Below are 18529 nucleotides of genomic sequence, written 5' to 3'. Positions count from 1 at the left end.
TAATTCAATGTATCAGTAAACAGGAAGAAGTTGTCAAACTGGGCACATTAGCAACAACCAGTCCTGTTGAGCTGCTGACCAAATATGAAGACATTCTATTCAATAATACAAATGTAAAAGAGAAATGTTTGAGACACTTTAAGTTCATTCAGCATATTAAAAAAAATTAAAAGATGAACAAACAGGATGTAGGTATCCGACAAATCTAAAAGAATTCAAACATCAAAACTCATCACTGTCAAACTGCTGAACAAATATAAAGTCATTCAGTTTGAGAATTTCTGAGAGATAAACGTGGTAAAGTTACTGATTGGATGGACAAGGTAATGGCAATATAGTAATTCTCGAATGAGGGTGTATTTGGTGTGTTACTTACATGCAGTTAGGTTGATTAGCCCTTACTATATTTTTTTATTCCCGGAGCCATGAACTCATATCATAAAGAATGCTGTCTGAACTGGTCTGTTTATATGTCAACTAACTACCAAGACCTTTCAGCCTTATTTGGTATGATGCACAGCTTAAGAAGCTCCAAATGAAATAAAGTTGTCTGTCGGTTAAAAAATATGTATGATATTTTCACCTTTCTAACAATACATGTTTCTAGAATAACCTTCAATCAGGTATGTTATGAGACCAAAAAAGGCAAACCCACTACATTGTAATTGGTTCTTCCTTTCCAATTTTTTCAAGTTTGTTTGAGTACCTGTATACCTATTGTTTCTCAACAGAGTTTATTTGGTGGAAAGTGGTTAATATGTCAATATAGTTTGATGGGAACATTTACTCATTGCTTGTGATGTGTACATCTTTTGCTTTTAGTTTGACTGATTATGTTAATTTTGCTATGGGCAGGCTAGACATGATATATTTGAATTTGAATATTCAATTTACAGGGGCGGATCCAGCCATTTTAAAAAAGGGGGGTTCCCAACCCAGAGTAAAAAGGTACCAGCCTGTGATTACATGAGCAATCTCAATCCTAAATAAAATATTTTGTTTTTCTTGGGAAAGAATGTCTCAAACTTTATTGCCTCCTGTCACTTAGGTGGAGGGGATGATACAAATTCTAAAGGCATCAATACATATGGCAGTAATAGTTATTATATTGTAGTTTTATTTCTATTTTCTGTAACATTTAAAAAAAACATGGTAACAAATATTTTACAAATTATAAATGTACAATTTAAAGAAAATATTTCTTTAGATAACAAAAAAATACAATATGTAACAAAAATCAATACAAGTATTTCTGAAGTTTCTTTTCAATGTTTGTTTTTCCTTTTTCATCATTTTCTATTTTACACTGTCTGTCTACTTTAAACTGGAAAGTTGGGACTTAAAATTAAAAAAATAGCTCCTTGGGCAACCTTAATAAAATTAGTTGTTTTGTTACTTTTTAATTTTTAGAAATCATCTTTTTAAAAAAATTAGTTGCTTTAAACATGTTCTGTCCAAAAAAAAAATCATGCATGCAGACATTTCACACTAAAAATGTCAATAGAACTCATTCTTAGGGGGAATCAACACAGCTTTAGGGGAGATAATTTAACAAAGAATTGAACATTTATTTTTACTTTAAGTTATCTCCCCTGAAACTTAATATAATATATGAACCCTAAGACACTGCACCTACACAGGATTAATCAAAGCCTTAAAGGCTGTAAAAGCAATTGCTGCCATGTTAATGTTTGGGGACTTTTATTTTTCATCCACATATATACAAGAATTAAACCTGACATGAGTGTTGTCTAGTTTAAAGTAAGAAGGTTTTAACTTTATATAAATAAAAGACTTTAGCAGAAAGTCATTTTTAATATGTTTTATATTTCACAAGGAGACAACACGTTTACCAGGCTAAAGTTGGGGTCAAATATACATGTGCTGAAACATATAACTCAAAAAGAAATCATCATGGATTATCCCCTGGTAGTGTTTGTAACTTCCTTGGCAATAATTTCCTTTATTGATTTAATTTTAACAATTTTCATTATTAATTTATATTTAGCCATTAACACAAATGATTAAGTTAAAACATTTCAACTTTTCAGACGCAAATGTTAAAAAACGGGAAAGAAATAAAATATCTTACAAGACATAAACATGTAAAGAATAAATGTATCTTTCAGCTTAATAAAAATATTTTCATAATGTTACTTTGTCATCATTTTTAAAACTAAGTTCCAAACATTATTGCTCAGTTGATATGTGTCCTTCTAATGCGGTACGAGCACAGGCACTTGTTTCTATCCATATAAATAGTTTTATATGGATAGTCGACCTTCCTATGGATAGAAACAAGTGCTATCCATAGGAAGGTCGATTATCCATATAAATAGTTTTATATGGATAGTCGACCTTCCTATGGATAGAAACAAGTGCATGTGGGTACGAGATAACTACAATTCTCATGCAATCCCGAAAAGGGGGGTCATCACAGACAAACATGACATTAAATCGTTATCACTGAACTAGTATATATAATTGTATAGGGGCCAGCTGAAGGACGCCTCCGGGTGCGGGAATTTTTCGCTGCATTGAAGACCTGTTGGTGACCTTAATTCTGCTGTTGTATGTTTTTCTATGGTCGGGTTGTTGTCTCTTTGACAAATTCCCCATTTCCATTCTCAATTTTATTATACGAACAAGAACCAACAGCTCTACGTTGCTTTGATATTTATCAATTTTCAGGAAACATTGCGAAAAAGGATCTTCAATATTTCGAAAACATGTGAAATAAAATTGCTAACACGATGGACCGTCGAGTGTCAACAAACGTAGTAGACTTGTTCACTGAAAAGACCAGGATAATGGTTTCATCTGGCATTTGTTATGCAAACCCAGTTTTGATCATGATATTTAAAAAGACGTACTTTTTTTCAATCTATGTATTAATAAACTGGAAAATTCCAAATTGTAAATGACCGACTTGGCATCTACTACGTTTGGACGGGTCCATTTCATTAGTAAGGTGATCGATAAATATTACGGAGTTTTGACAGAAAAGGAAAACGAACTTATTGTTATGTGTTTTCAACAAGGGTTTCGTTCCGCTAAATTATTTGCGCAAATAAAGTTTGTCTATTTTTAGATTACAGGTAATAATTTGACACTACGCATTAACCTGTGTAGTGATTTTGATTTTACAATAAATGTATGAATGAACGATAATTTTTTGAATGAACAAGAGCACCTGACCTCTTAAAGAAACACAAATTAAACATAAAAAACCGTATTTATTAGGAGATAATTCAGTTAAATTTTCAATACTAAATCAACAACTGAAATGAATCCATATTTTGTTGAAACATCGTACGAACGGCGGAAAACGGAATCGCATTTATAAAAATGTACTTTTTTTCACTCGGACTTCTATGTTATTTGATAGTCAAACGGTTGACCCTTTAAATACAAAAATACATCTACAAGAACATATTCTGAAACTTCTTAAATCCACTAACTTTTTTTTAAAGTTTCAAGCTATGTATTGCATTAGAAAACATACATAGGTGTTAAAGAATGACTGACCAGGAGCCTGTTTAACAAAATACTATGGCTTGATCTGGGCGGAGTCTCTGATCTGGGTCACAAAGATGGCCATACCCGACGGCATAAAAGCAATTGCTTTAAAAATGAATTCAAGAGAAAACTGATAGAGCGGCAAAGAAAAATAGGAACAACTTAGAACGAACCCTGATGAAGTTCCAGACTCCGGTTAAAGATCAACAATATGTGGTAATGTTAAAAAAAATTCCACAACCCTCAAATTTTACAGGTAATCACAAAACTATCAATAAAAAATAATCATGGTTCATAAAATTCTTAATCAAATTCAAAATAGTAAAAGTTTGGTTTCTGTTAAACAATAAAGATATTATATTTAATTTAGAGTTTTATGTAATTGTAACTTATTGTTTTCTTTTCATATTTTATATTTTTATGACACTAGTAATTGAGTCATCAGTTAATATCCTCAGAAGGAAAGGTGATCTACTGATTTCTATAAATTAGAAAAATTAGCTGCAATATTAAGGAAATGTTTAACACTGCAATTATTGTTAATAGAAAAGTAGGAAATGAATTCTATAATTTCACACTGTGAAACTACATATTTACGAGAAATCACTTAAAAATACTGATAATAATGAAATTATTTAAAATTACAACATGCATGGAAATATCTGATTAAAAAAAAATATTCACATATGTGTCTGACACGTGATAGCACTGCATCACTTTGCTTCCTCCAGTAAACTTGATATTGAAGTTACTGAATTTAACCTTGTAGGTACAAAAAAAATCATTATATACAATCAATAACAAAATAATGCCACAAATCCATTTTCAACATATCAATGTAATTTAACAACCAAAATTCATCACTGATTTATTTCTGCATCCAGAGTCCTGTTGGTTCTAACACAAGCTGCATATTTTATGTGACAAAGGGCCACCACTTGATTGGTGGTAATTGAAAAAGTTTGAATTTCTTCAAGTTGGCAATCTCATTTCTTCATCCTCATCAGTGTCATCTATATGTTTCCTCTTCAGTAAACCTGAAATGAAATCATAGACACTGTTATATTATAATATTCTAAGCTATGATTTTGGTTGTAAACAGATGCATGTATTGTTTCAAGGAATACTTGTGTGCATGGAGAGATGCAGGTAAATATCAAGAGGAAAACATCAATAAAACAATACACAACCAAAAGACACCTCACATTTATTAACTTAAGGTGCATTTTTAAACACTTGCAGGCTTCCCCAATGATGAAAAAATACTCATTGAAGTGTATACTGTTGTGAATAAATACTGTTTCCTTGTGTTAAGTGACTTAACAAACATAGCAAAAGATATCTTATTCCCAAATTTGTGTGTAAGTAGTATTTTTATTTGCATCTGATCTGCAAATAATAAACATGCGTAATTATACCACATCTTATTCACATATTACATTGTAATAAAAATGCCATGTTATGGTAAAGATAATGAGACTTATGTAATGTTTAGAAAGAGAACAATGGAAAATGCTTTAAGAATGTTTGCTGCTCAGTTTCAAAATAAATAACTTTTCATAAAACTAGTATGTAATGATAGGGAATAAATTGAGGAATCAAAAAAGCAAAATATAGGGGTCAATGTGCTTGTTTTCGAGATATTAGCCATTGGAATTTTTGCGGGAAAATGTTCTCTCTTGATTTTTCATAGCTTTATCATTGACCAGTTAAAGTTCTCAAATACTATTAAAAAATAAGTAAAATTTTATAAGACTTTTACAAATGACTTATAATTATACATGTAAAAGATTTATAAAAAGAAAAATGGGGGTTCATGGGGAATTTTTTTTAAGGCATTCAAATAGATAAAACCAGAGGATTCCGAAATATGACAAAAATTTCAAAACATGACAAGCAGACATCCTTAAGACAATACTTGAAGCCAGGATGAGTAAATTGGGATTAATGAGGCCTGGTAGATGCAAAGAAGCTACCAATGCACTCCCTGACAGCTCTTAGGATTGAACATTTAGAGAACACAAAATCAAGCCATGGATTAAGCAAATCAGTCATTTGAATGAGGAAACTACCTTTATAAAGATGTTGTGATCACACATATCACACCTATGGAAATATAGCCAAGTATAACCTGAGATAGAAATATATTTAAAAGACAAATTGCTGTCAAAAGGAGAAGTAATTTAAACCTCACAAATTACAAAACAAGGAAACACATGTACTTACAGTTATCAGTTGATCTACTCCCACTCAGAAAACTTAGTTTGGCTCTGTAAATAGGTTCATATTCCTAAAAACCACAAAAAGAGATAGTTAATATATCTTCAGAGGTAACATAGTGAGTGTTGAAAAATGCCTCCTTTTAGCATGTCATATATTTATATATGTATTGCATTGTTAATATCATGAATTTCTTCTACAAGTATAACTTTTACACATATCAGGATATACCCGAATTCCTATAAGGTTCTTGCAACTATTGCAAAACCTTGTTTCATTAGCCAATGAAGGACAAGATTAATGTAACACAATATATTCATATAAAACACTTCCAGTTGTATAAAATTTCCTACAGTAACCATTGTTTGGATGAAGACAGAGTTCCAATGTCGCATTACAATCTTTCTTGAAATGAAGTTGTGAGAGTGTTTATAATACAATTTCTAAACTTATCTTTCAAGACAGGTCAAAACTGGGGCACAATAGGGGGCCTGTTTACTCATGTTATCCCGTTTTCAAGAATAACTGCAGCGTTGCTTCAGCAGTTATGCTAAAATCAGGTAACTTTTTATCGAACTAACATAAAAAAAAAAAATTAGAAAAATCATATCATAAGCAACAAGTGTACTAAGTTTCAAGTTGATTGGACTTCAGCTTTATCAAAAACTACCTTGACCAAAAACTTTAACCTGAAACTCCCAATTTCATTTTCTATGTTCAGTGGACCATGAAATTGGGGTCAAAAGTCTAATTTGGCTTAAAAATTAGAAAGATCATCTCATAAGCAACAAGTGTACTAAGTTTCAAGTTGATTGGACTTCAGCTTCATCAAAAACTACCTTGACCAAAAACTTTAACCTGGACGGACGAACGGAACCACAGACGGACGGACGAACGGAGCCACAGACCAGAAAACATAATGCCCTTCTACTATCGTAGGTGGGGGCATAAAAATAAGACAATTGAAATATCTTACCGTTAACTGTTGAGCAAAGCCATCATTTGGATTTATGCAGAATCTTTTCTGTTGAACATAAAGGAACGTGTCTCTGTTCAAAAAGAAATATGAAAAAAAAATAATAATATTCATAAACTGATAAATCTTTGACATAAAATTTTACAGTAAAATGTGTTTTACACTGTTGACTATTAAAAGTTTTTTTAAATACAGAATAATATGAAAACTGGTAATAAAGATATGATTTTGTATCTGTATCATCAAATGGGGTGAAAAATTCGTGATCTTTTATCATACATGTATTAAAAACAAATTTCAAAGTTTGATAAGAGGATAGATATCACACTATATTTATACTGAATATCATATTCACTATCATAAATAAAACGGATTCATGATTTCATTATTACTAGTGCTTTCTTCTTTTTCTTCCAAGTTCAGAGTCGAACTCTGTACTTTAGTGAGATTGACTCGGGCGTATCTCAAACATGTATTTTGTTTTCAATATCTCACTCTAAATGAAACATTATACATTTATTTCCCGTTCCTGAGGGAGATATGAAGATTTGTTAACCCAAGAATATTCATATTTCACGAGGGCTTTGCCCGAGGGAAATGTGATTTTTCAAGGGTGAACAAATCTTCATATCTCTCGAAGCTAAGGGAAATGAATGTTTTATTCCACTGCCTATGCTTCGTTTACTTTCTGAATATACTATATTAATATGTATACGTTTGTTTTCTTATCTGCTTGTTTAAATAGCTAAACACGGCATAAACAGTACGGATCAAAGGTAAACTAATAGTCTTTTTATTTTAACGCTTGAATAAATTTAAACACGGTAATAACTTATCTAACGCTATTTTAATTAAACGACTTTCAAAACGGTATGCACATTAACCTTGCGTAACGTCATACTACTAGGTCCCGATCTACAGAGGGGAATATGATGTTCAGAGGGGAATATGATACTCAGAGGGGAATATGAAGTTTTGTTCGACGTCACGTGTGATAGTTTCAACCAATCAAATGCTGATTTCACTATCAAAATCAACATGCAGTGGAATAAATTCAATTTGATCTTTGGTTTATATATACCTCATTTGAATTATCACAAACTTTGTTCAGAACAGAAGAGTTTTCAAATAAGATTTAACTCCCCAAAATTCTCATTCAAACGTTAACTCTGCATTGAATTTATTTGTCTGTAAAAAAACTTTGTTTTCAAGTTACATTTTATCTCCTTAACTTCTTATATATACGTCTAAAATATAAGTGTACATACTTATAACTAAGTCCATACTTTTCCATGATGTATGCAATTACTAAGGCTGCACTGCAATAAAACAAATTAATGTAGGTACATTTTGTACTATGAAAGAACTTAACCTAATTATAATTCTGCTCAAATTTCAATTCAATGAAATTTTTGTGCAAGTAAGTTAATAATAAAGTATCTTATTCATATTTTCGTTGATAACTCTTTTAGAGTTATTAAATTAAAAAAATATATGGCTTTCATGACTTTCATAAGGCAATTTATTTGAATTGTGCATACAAGGTCAATACCATAACATGGTCTCATTTCTATCTCTGTTTCAAAATGCAAGATATTAAAGAACTATTTGTGTAATGCTCATGAATATATGGCGCATTTCACTATCATGTATTAAGTTTCTGTGCATCCATTCATCCATCAAATGGTTTTTGATGCCGAATAGATTAATACAGGAAAATTACAGTCTTTTATTACTGTAAACCAACTTATTTTCGTGAGCAATTTATTTTCGCAAATATGTAGAACTCTGTTGTTACCTTATTAAAATACACCAAGTCAGCTGGAAAATCGCGAAATTAAATAGCCGTGAAGTGGACTAGAAAGGATCAAACGCGAAATATAGTATCCGCGAAAATAAGTTGGTTTACAGTATTCATAGATAGGCACTTTAATAATCAATCTAACTTGGTTCAAAGTTGTATTTTCCAGTTAATTTCTGAAATTGTTTTTGAGATTACCAGACATTGTTCTAAAATTTTGAAATCAACATAATCATGATTTCAGTTGTACAGATGCTTGACATTACTTCTTTCTATCCAGCCTACCTTCTAGAAATGCCTGCATTACCATGTATCAATGCCTTTCCACCACTGCAAAAACACTCTTCTAAGAATTGTCTAACCTGAAAAACAAAAAAGGTTATAAACTTAACATTTCTTGAAAGTCAATTCTCTTGAGTTATTTACTTTTTATCAAAGAATATAACAAACTTTGTTTTGTTTTCCCAGTTGACCTCAAATGGTCTCGGTTCTAGACCAGTTATGGTCCATTGGTTGTCAGAATGTCAGTGGTAAGAGTTCCATTTGTATATAAATAATACTGCTTAAAAAGAATGTAATTTCTAATATATATTGGGTCAAGTTGGCTATGTTCACATAATGAGGTTAAATTTAAAACATAAGAGGCTGTAGAATGGTAGCTTAAACTACACTCGAACCTCGTTGTGTCAAGTTGAAGGGACCGGACCAAAGTACTCGACTCATCCAAGGTTCGACTCATCGAGGTTCGAGGTCGAGTGTGTTGTCATAAATTCTGAATGCATGAAATACGGAATGTGATGTGTGTAAACTAGATACAATGAACAGTGTGCCTTTTTTTTTTCTCGATATGACACTTTATAATTATGTATTCAATCTCCAATTTTTGGTCCTTGGTAATAATTAATCAAAGAGCAGATTGCTCTGAGGGATACGATTGCCGTTGTTTCATTTACACATGTATACATGTAGCTGGATAATATTAGTTTTAAAACTAATTCAAGAGGGACGAAAGATACCAAAGGGACAGTCAAACTCATAAATCTAAAACAAACTGACAACGCCATGGCTAAAAATGAAAAAGACAAACAGAAAAACAATAGTACACATGACACAACATAGAAAACTAAAGAATAAACAACACGAACCCCACCAAAAACTAGGGGTGATCTCAGGTGCTCCGGAAGGGTAAGCAGATCCTGCTCCACATGTAAAATAGTTACAAAATAGCCAATCCCGGATAAAAGTGTATGAACAATGTAATTAGGCCTATTGTGTTTTATTTTTGTACTATCAATTCCAAGTTTACTTTCCACAGCAGTCACTGGGACTGAGAGTGAGAGAAGGCATTTCACCTCGTACATTATCTTATCACCTATTTTCCTACGTTAATTCTAGGAGGCACCCCATTGCTAACTCTTTAAATACTTAATTCCTTTGGGTCAGTAATCATGACTCATTTCCGTACACATTTATCGGTTTAAATTGCGATCGTTTTTAATATGATACGACGTTTATTGACAGAACGAGCTAAATTATATACTGAACGTGTTGTTTTGATTCAGAATTCACAGAAGTTACTTCCGGAAGGGAGACAACTCGAAACGATAATATGGAAGGCTCTATTTCGCCGGAAGGAGTGTTCTACGATATGGACGACATTTATTTTAATCTAAATGATGCATCTATAATACTAAAATTACGAGGTCCAATTTGTCAGCCGTCATCACGTAAAAACGACGAATCAAAGAATTCAGCTTTATATATAACTAATATAGTACAAAGGTGTAGATTAAAAATTACACCACTCCAGGCCCTTTTGTTTTCCACGTAATTAATATTGCCAATAATTAAGAAGTTCCGGATCGAGTCCGATACCGATACCAATAGTATATTCACCTGTTACCTATTACCTTATCTGTACGTTCCGCATCTGACAGGTGCACCGCCAAACGGTGTATTTAGGATTATGCTATATACACGGATCATAATCACAGGGTTGACACTACTAAATCCAATCATTGTCAATTGCAAATTGTTACCTATTGTAGTATTTTAATCAGTAAGACTTTCTAAGATAACAATACGAATACTAAAAATCTGGACTAAAAATATGGTGTATATAGGAACCGTTTTCAATTTGTTAGCGGGCATGACATAAAACAGTGAATCAAATAATTCAACTTTATTTATAACTAACATAGGACAATGCTGTTGATTAAAAATTACTCCATTCTAGGACCTTTTGTTATCCAAATAATTAATATTACCAATAATTGATAAGTTCCAGTTCGACGGGTTCAAACAGAAAGATTTGAATGCAGAGAAAACTGTGTATCTTATTAGCGGCATGACTTTATCAGATAAAAAATAATACTAAAATAAGGCTTGCGCATAGTTATATACTTTAATTCAATCACGGACCCGCGATATCACGGGTGTGTTCTAGTATGATTTAAAATTATGCAACAACAATAACCCTCAATAGCAGACATACATAGAAAAGATCCCATGAGTTATAAATTAATTAATTGAGTGTGGAATCTAGGGCAACCATTCAATCTAAAACCCCTTGAAGTCAAGAAAACTATACGCATGCGCATAATTTCCTAAACAAACCCTGAAGCAAGAACGTATAGTAAATGTTTATTAAACGACCTAGATGGTTCTCTATTTCTTTATAGAAGTACAATCTCAAATATCAGTTTCATAACGGTAACATATAAGAAAAACTCCACTTCAGTTCTTATATGACAGAAATAGATTTATCGGAACTCGGACAACTCTCGCATTTTACCAAAACTGGGAATTCCCTCTGACGTGTTTCTAAATTTATAAATACACTAAATATAAATACTGCTTAATTCTGAATTGCCGTGTTGTTAAAAACACGCATATAAGTCAAGGGAATTTTCAAACATGAAGATTATGAAAAGAACATTATAGGAAAGTTGTTTTAGTTCAATCCCTTCGTTTGTTTTTACCTTTTAAAGCAAGACAATCATAAGAATCTGAGATGTTCCTTAATGTTTAAAATAAAACGATTGACGTGAGGGAAATGCTCTGAGCCACCGGTATAAGTCTACAGATTACTTGAAAGCAATCGTATCCCAAAAACAGATACAGATAAGTACAGATACAAATCATGCACAAATAAAATCAATAGTCTACACAAATATTTACAAAGGTCAGTCGCTATAAATTATGAAATCACTCCCGGCCCGAAATAAGTTCTGAACGGTCTCTGATGAGGTCGTCTGCTTTACATTAGATTATCATGATTTTATTATAATTGTCCTAATCCTTTTATCTATTGTAATTAATGAGTTTTAAATCTAACGATTCATTTTATCTCGGCTTAGGTCGTTGAAATTCGTTTCGTTTTTATCTCAGGTGAAAAATGTTCAACACACTTGAACGATCAACAAAGGTGTTAATTAGCGGTCACCATAAACATGTCATTTTAACTGTTATACAAACAAGTATGTTTACTCAGCTTTAATCTCTTTTGAAAATGATTAGTTGACATAAGAAATACATCTGACTTAAATTTTTATCATTAGGTCTGCATCTTTCGAAAATTCTTACTTTCGAAGTTCTCACATCGGGGTCAATTTACATTATTTTACTTCAATGGGACTAAAAAATTTACTCCACTTAACCGAGTATTCGAATCAACCGAGTTTGACTCATCAGAGGTAACTATGCATTGATCAAACGGGAATTTTACCGGGACCGAGAAATTACTTCGACTCATCAGAGTTTTCAACACAACGAGGTTTGACTGTACATATTTTTTTTATTTTTTTTATATAAATGAAAATTTACAGCATGTCAAATAAATATTTGAAGATATTTAGTTGGTGTAGTAGAGAAACAAATAAACAATAAATTGCTTCGCCAAGCACAGCTGGATACGACCGCAGAGGTCCAACCCTGAACTGTTGGGGAAAAAATAGACACAATTTTCACGCTTGATACAGGTTTGAATTTGGATTGTAATTAAATATTTGACTCATAATAGGTTTCAGACACAGAACAACTGTAGTCCATGTAGTCAAATAACTTAGAACAATATTTTGCTTTTGTCTAATACACTATAATGTTTCCCTCCAAAAAAAAAAAAAAAAAATTACTCCTATTTTTTTTATTTTATGCAATACACTATGCTGTTGCATATTTACCCTAACCAGAAAAAATAAAAAAATAAATCGTATTCCCCCTCCCTAATTTCTTTTCTCTGGTAAAATTGTCTTGTTGTTCCCCCTTTTTTGTCTCTAATTCCTACACGGTTTGAGCCAATGCCCCCAAAGTCATTCCTAACCATCCCTTTGTGGTATGGAAACTTATGGTATAATTTCAGAGAGATCCATACACTTAAACACAATTTTTTGTCTGAAAACTAGAAAAATGCCTTTTGGGTCTCTTTTTTGTCCATAATTCCTAAACTGTTAGGACCATAACCCCCAAAATCAATCCCAACCTTCCTTTAGTGGTTATAAACCGTGTTAAAAATTTATTGATTTCTATTGACTTATACTTAGTTATCATCCAAAAACCATCTGTCTTCAGATGACGCTGACGACAACGACGCAGATGACGTGATACCAATATACAACAACAACAAAAATAATTCTTGCAGTCGTATAATTATTTAAACAGGAAAGGGATAAAAATATTAGAAAAGCACAAAGTTTTGTTTTTCTGTTAATTGTTAAACCTACCTGAGGTATGTATTGAATTATATTTTCTGTTACACTGTCTGCAATATCAAGTACAAGGTATCTGTAAATTAAAAATAATCATGATCTTACATCCACAAGAAATAATGCTGATTTAGAAGAAAAAACTTGACTGGGAAATATAATTTATTGATTTTATTCATCTAGTTTTTTATTACAACTTATATGATAGAGATATTTGTTGATGTGTTTCATTTAGGTCAAGGCCAATAATGCAATATGCTTACTTTACAGCAGATTACAGGAAAATGGTTTCTACAGCTGAGGCCTTTTTGCTTCAAATATATTTACCACATTTAGTCAATTATACTTATACAAACTGATTAAAAAAACTTTTTTTTTTTTAATTAAAATGAATAAAAAATGTGGGTTTGCATGAATGAGACAGCAACCCAATAATAATTGTGTTCACTTCATCAATTCTAGGAACGTATCATGATAATAAAAAAATTAGAATTTTACCTGAAACGATCTGGAAAGTTAGCTCTAATGAAGTTTGCTTCTACTGCCTGTCTAATGCATATGATATGAGTTATTCCTGTCTGGGATAGTATGTTCAGCTGTAACCAAAATTGTTTCATTATATTCAGAACAATGATCTCTAACTTTCAAACTCTTTGAAGTGATAAGAAGTGATATGAAAATACTTGGTAGACTACCTATGTTACAAAATATACTGAAAACCTTAGCCTAGTAATCTTAAATGTGCCACAATACAGAAGTTTTCTCACAATATTTTATGAATCTTCTTTTTTTATCCTGCTTTCTTGGCTGTCTGAGAAATTTCTCAACAGTAGCTATTAAATTCATCATGTGTTCATATCTGATTGTTTTATTTGGCTGTATAGTTGAAGACTTACTACTCTACTCTAGATGATGTAAATTCTTATTAGATGATTATTACATTACTTTGAAGAAAACATCATGAAATATTTGGGTTGCTTTTGTATGATGCACAAATGAATACCCCCATATCTCTGTTTATCATATCATTTTAATTCAAATGGTTATAAAAAACTCAACAAAGAAATAAACAAACACAAACCATACCTTTGACTTCATTGCAGCAGCATATGGTCCAAGGTAGAGATTTGGAAGAATTTCCTAAAATAAAGAGTGTACACATATGCATACAGTTAGTGGAATTAGCCTTAACCCAGAATTGCAATTCATTGAATTTTTATTTAAGCAAAAATAGCTCTCATCATAGCATTGTATCATTGAATAAATATTCTGCTTTTTTTTTTAAACAAGATAGTTTTAGAGCAATGATTTGTTTTATCTCAAACTGAAAACTTTCCCATTTTGTCATTAATAATACAACAACATACAATTCTACAGTGAAAAAATATAATTATGCTTATCTGCATCTAATATCTAAAACTTATTAGAACTATTGGGGCATATATGGATATATAAATTTAATATTATTAGACCTACTGCTGTAGCAAGAACCTTTAATATTTTACAAACCTGCATTTCTCTCCTCATGGCATATGCCCAGTCCTATAAAACAAAATATAAAATAAAGCAATATAATCAGTAATCTTAATTGACTCATGAATTCACTTGAGTTATACCCTAAACTTTTAAATAGCATCTGATTTAAAGATTACAAGGATTGGCATGTTCAAATCTATTATTATATTTTTTTAAAAGAGTGTCTGGCATGGCCTGCAGCAGAAAAGTATAACTGAAGATTGAGGCAGCCAAAAACTATTTGAAGAAAATGCTGTTGAATCTACTCTTAAGATAACAAATGCTTGGGATGTTAAGAGTTCAGCAGTGGTACTCATTGGTAGACTTATTTTATATTGTTTTGAATATATATATATTCTCATAGATTAGGATCAATGTATATATACTCTTCCCTTGCAATGTGAAAAAATCTATTAATCATATAAATCAGCAACATATGTCAAGTACCACTATTGGAGCATGAACTGCTTACCCTTCTAGACCACACTAGTTCACCCCAATTTTTCTGGGGTATGAGTTTTTGCTTTATGTTTAATAGAAAACTACTATAGACACGATAGACATGATAGATGATGTGTAATTTTGAAGAAAAAGATGATTCCTGATCTTTTGCACCTTTTCTAAAGAGTTGTCAAGTTTAGTGTTTTATACCATTTCATTGACAGAGCTCAGGTGTTATGGTATCTGTTGCTAGTGTACCAAGCTCCCCAGCACTGAACTAGTATTACAAGAAGCTGGGTTTGTGGATTGGTATGCAAGTCCAAGATGCAGCTACTGTATTGGAAGCTTAGGTTTGACCAGTCTTGTATAGGTTTTTGTTTAACTATTTTCTTAATTGATCTTTAGATTTCTTTTGACAAAGTTTAGATGTAGTTCCCTAATTTATTACGAGACACCAACATATTTTCAAGTCATCCCAAGTTTCGCACAGCAAATTTTTGAATTTTCCTCAGCATGGAGTCCAGCATGAATTGAATACTTGAAGCTGCTTCTGTGAGATTGAGGCAACACCGCCTGCACTGCGTTCAGCCACAGCTGAGTGAAGATCAGTACGTGCCCTTGTCTGGACTAGACTCAATTGACTATTGCCATACATGTGAACCTCCCGACGGGAGTACAATAATCCCGTTTTCGGGGGTCTCCTCCCGTCCTCCCGTTTAGGAGAAAAAAACTCCCGTGTATGAAATATTTCATGAATGAAAATTTTCAGCCGCCATATTTGATAATTTCTTACTACCGTACAGGTGTAATTGACACCTGTGTTAAATTTTACCTGTAAATCAAAGAAGAAGTATAATTATATGGCTTCACTTGACAGCTTGGGTGTCAAACATACTGGTAATCAACGATGTTTACCTCTGGTTAACTGCCGTTGTGTTATAAAAAACTTTGTGTATTTGGTTACTTCCCTTTGATTTATCCTGTTTTAAGTTATTTTGCTTTTAAAAATGTAAATTGTAAAAAGACTATAAATGAATAATATTTTAATCAAATTATCATAAAAGGATGGTAATTAAATGAATTTAAATGTTTTGGGACAAATAAAAAAATATAAATTTATAAATTATTTTAGCAATCTAGACTTCTTTTCAAGGATTAAATTGAAGTTTATATGGTAAGTCTCTCTTAATTAATGTGATTGATACCGACCGTGCGAGGGCTGAAAGGCCAGTCAAGGTCGTTAAACACCACCACATATATAATGTGATTGAATACTCAATATGTACATTTTATTTAAGATAGAATAAAAATCTTAGTTAGGTTAACTCCTAGTAAAACCTTGAGATAGAGAATATTTATGTCAGATATAAGATTTAATTGATTTAGCTAAAGATAGCAAAACATTTTATACTGTTTGAGTCTTTTAAGTATTCTAGAAATATGACTTTCATAAATGCTTAAAAAAATTTATCAGGTTGCAAATATACATGTATAGCATATTTCTTTCTTATTTGTCTATACAGTTACCAATGATAAGGAGATGGAGACATGAATACAAATCTATACAGATAAGATAAATAAATATAATGATTTATTTGCAAGCAGTGAATACTCAATTATCAAAAACATTATCAAAAACAAAACAAGAAAAAGATTCTTCTTAATATTTTATTTTCATTCAAATAGAAAGGCAATATAAAGGGTACTATAAACATATTACAATTTGATGGAAATTTGAAGAAAAACACCATTTCTACATCATACAGTTACATTTACGACAAAATTTATGTCGATAAAAAAACCTCCTGATCTGAGTCCTAATCTCCTCACCAAAATTTCCAAATCTCCTGATCTGAGTTTCACAGTCCATCACATGTATGTATTGCTAATATGTCAACGATCTAGAATTTTATTTCCCTCTCTAAAAAATTTGAAATGTGTCCATAAGATGAATGGAGCAATGCATGGACTGTACAGTAACACTGTCATGACTGTGCAAATGCCAAATTTTATGGCAAAAATATCTTTGAGACTTTGAATGAATAGTTTTTTTTTGTGTGCTTCTCTTTTTTCTTATACATGGACTGTCAACTTCCTGATAGACATTTCTACTGTTAAATAACATTTACCAAAGATTCTTGTGATGGAATGTTGGGAAACATATGGTTTTCCATGCTTCACAAGTTGGAAAAACTTTTGTTTTGCTGGCCATGTGTTCTATGTTTCAATTTGTGTGCCTGACGTCATCAATACGTGTGTACACACTGGGGAAAAACGAAAGTGTACAAGTGCCCGAAGAAAATCTTAAACGTAAGGATAAACAGTATTTAGAAAATATGACATTTGATATGTTATACCCGTTGATATATAATCTATGCAACAAAAGCCAAATCATAATGTAAACATTCACAGTTCATGAAAAATCTCCCGAAATGGCAATTACTGGTAAATTATCTCCCCTTACACAAGTAAATAGAGATAGCTTGGTGAAGAAAATAGGAAATAAGATTATAAGTTTAAGTATGATACACTTTTTAGATTTTATGTCATTTAGATATTAGACTATAATAAGCTTGAAGTATTCAAGATATCCTTTATGGTGACAATATATATTATTTTACAAATACAATGTAATGAAATATGAGACAGAAACATTTATTAGAACAAACCCAACTGGAAAAGACTCAATACAACTTAAAGAACAGTTTGTTATTATGCAAAGTAATATTAAATATATATATTTATATATATATAACTGGCACCTAATATCAATAGGTTGTATAAATATTATATGCATGTTATACAATAGTCGGAGATTACTCTGACGTCCAACAGCTGTTTGGCCAGACAAGCTGGGGCTGTGGCAAAACAGCTCTTGGACGTCAGAGTAATCTCGGACTAGTTATACAATAAAAAACTTTCGAGTTCAATGCATTTCAGTCTAAAAATTTAGTTTTAATGAACATCATTATGTGTTTAGGGGAATCCTCACTTCTGTTCCCAAGTTGAGCTAGTGGTTAGAAAAATATGCTATATTGGACGAATTATTTAGCAAAATAAATACTTATAATTGACAATAAGCGCTGCTCTCATAATTGGGGAATATCAAGTACCTATGGAACAAATATCATTTCTATTTTTCCTGCACAAGGACAATCCCTCAGACACTAGCTGCGGAACCCTAGCTCTTAGGTCCTTATGGTTTTTTTTTACTTTTGCAGACCATAGATGTTCCGCAAAATTAAAAATAAATAAAAAAGGACCTTAAGAGTTACGGTTCCTCAGCTACTCGGACACTTGATGAAAATTTACAGTGCAGGGACACAGGCAATCCCCTGTATCTGGTAAATAATA

The 18529-nt window shown here is 31.8% G+C and overlaps 1 protein-coding gene across 1 annotated transcript in view; it reads right to left on the bottom strand.

The window, feature by feature from the left end:
- Positions 1-4286: 4286 nt before the first annotated feature.
- Positions 4287-18529, bottom strand: part of LOC143068296 (TATA-box-binding protein-like) — a 33232-nt gene continuing 18989 nt past the window's right edge. The window contains exons 8-16 of the mRNA XM_076242231.1: positions 14729-14761; positions 14306-14359; positions 13718-13815; positions 13238-13298; positions 8802-8878; positions 7984-8034; positions 6716-6788; positions 5746-5809; positions 4287-4556 (exon numbers count right to left, since the gene is read on the bottom strand). Of these exons, the coding sequence (XP_076098346.1) occupies positions 4492-4556; positions 5746-5809; positions 6716-6788; positions 7984-8034; positions 8802-8878; positions 13238-13298; positions 13718-13815; positions 14306-14359; positions 14729-14761 (576 nt within the window). The 3' untranslated portion in view covers positions 4287-4491. The remainder of the gene's footprint in view (positions 4557-5745; positions 5810-6715; positions 6789-7983; positions 8035-8801; positions 8879-13237; positions 13299-13717; positions 13816-14305; positions 14360-14728; positions 14762-18529) is intronic.

The sequence above is a fragment of the Mytilus galloprovincialis genome, chromosome 3 (assembly GCF_965363235.1).
Source record: "Mytilus galloprovincialis chromosome 3, xbMytGall1.hap1.1, whole genome shotgun sequence".
NCBI lineage: Eukaryota > Metazoa > Mollusca > Bivalvia > Mytilida > Mytilidae > Mytilus > Mytilus galloprovincialis.
This window is presented reverse-complemented; position numbering and strand designations above follow the sequence as displayed.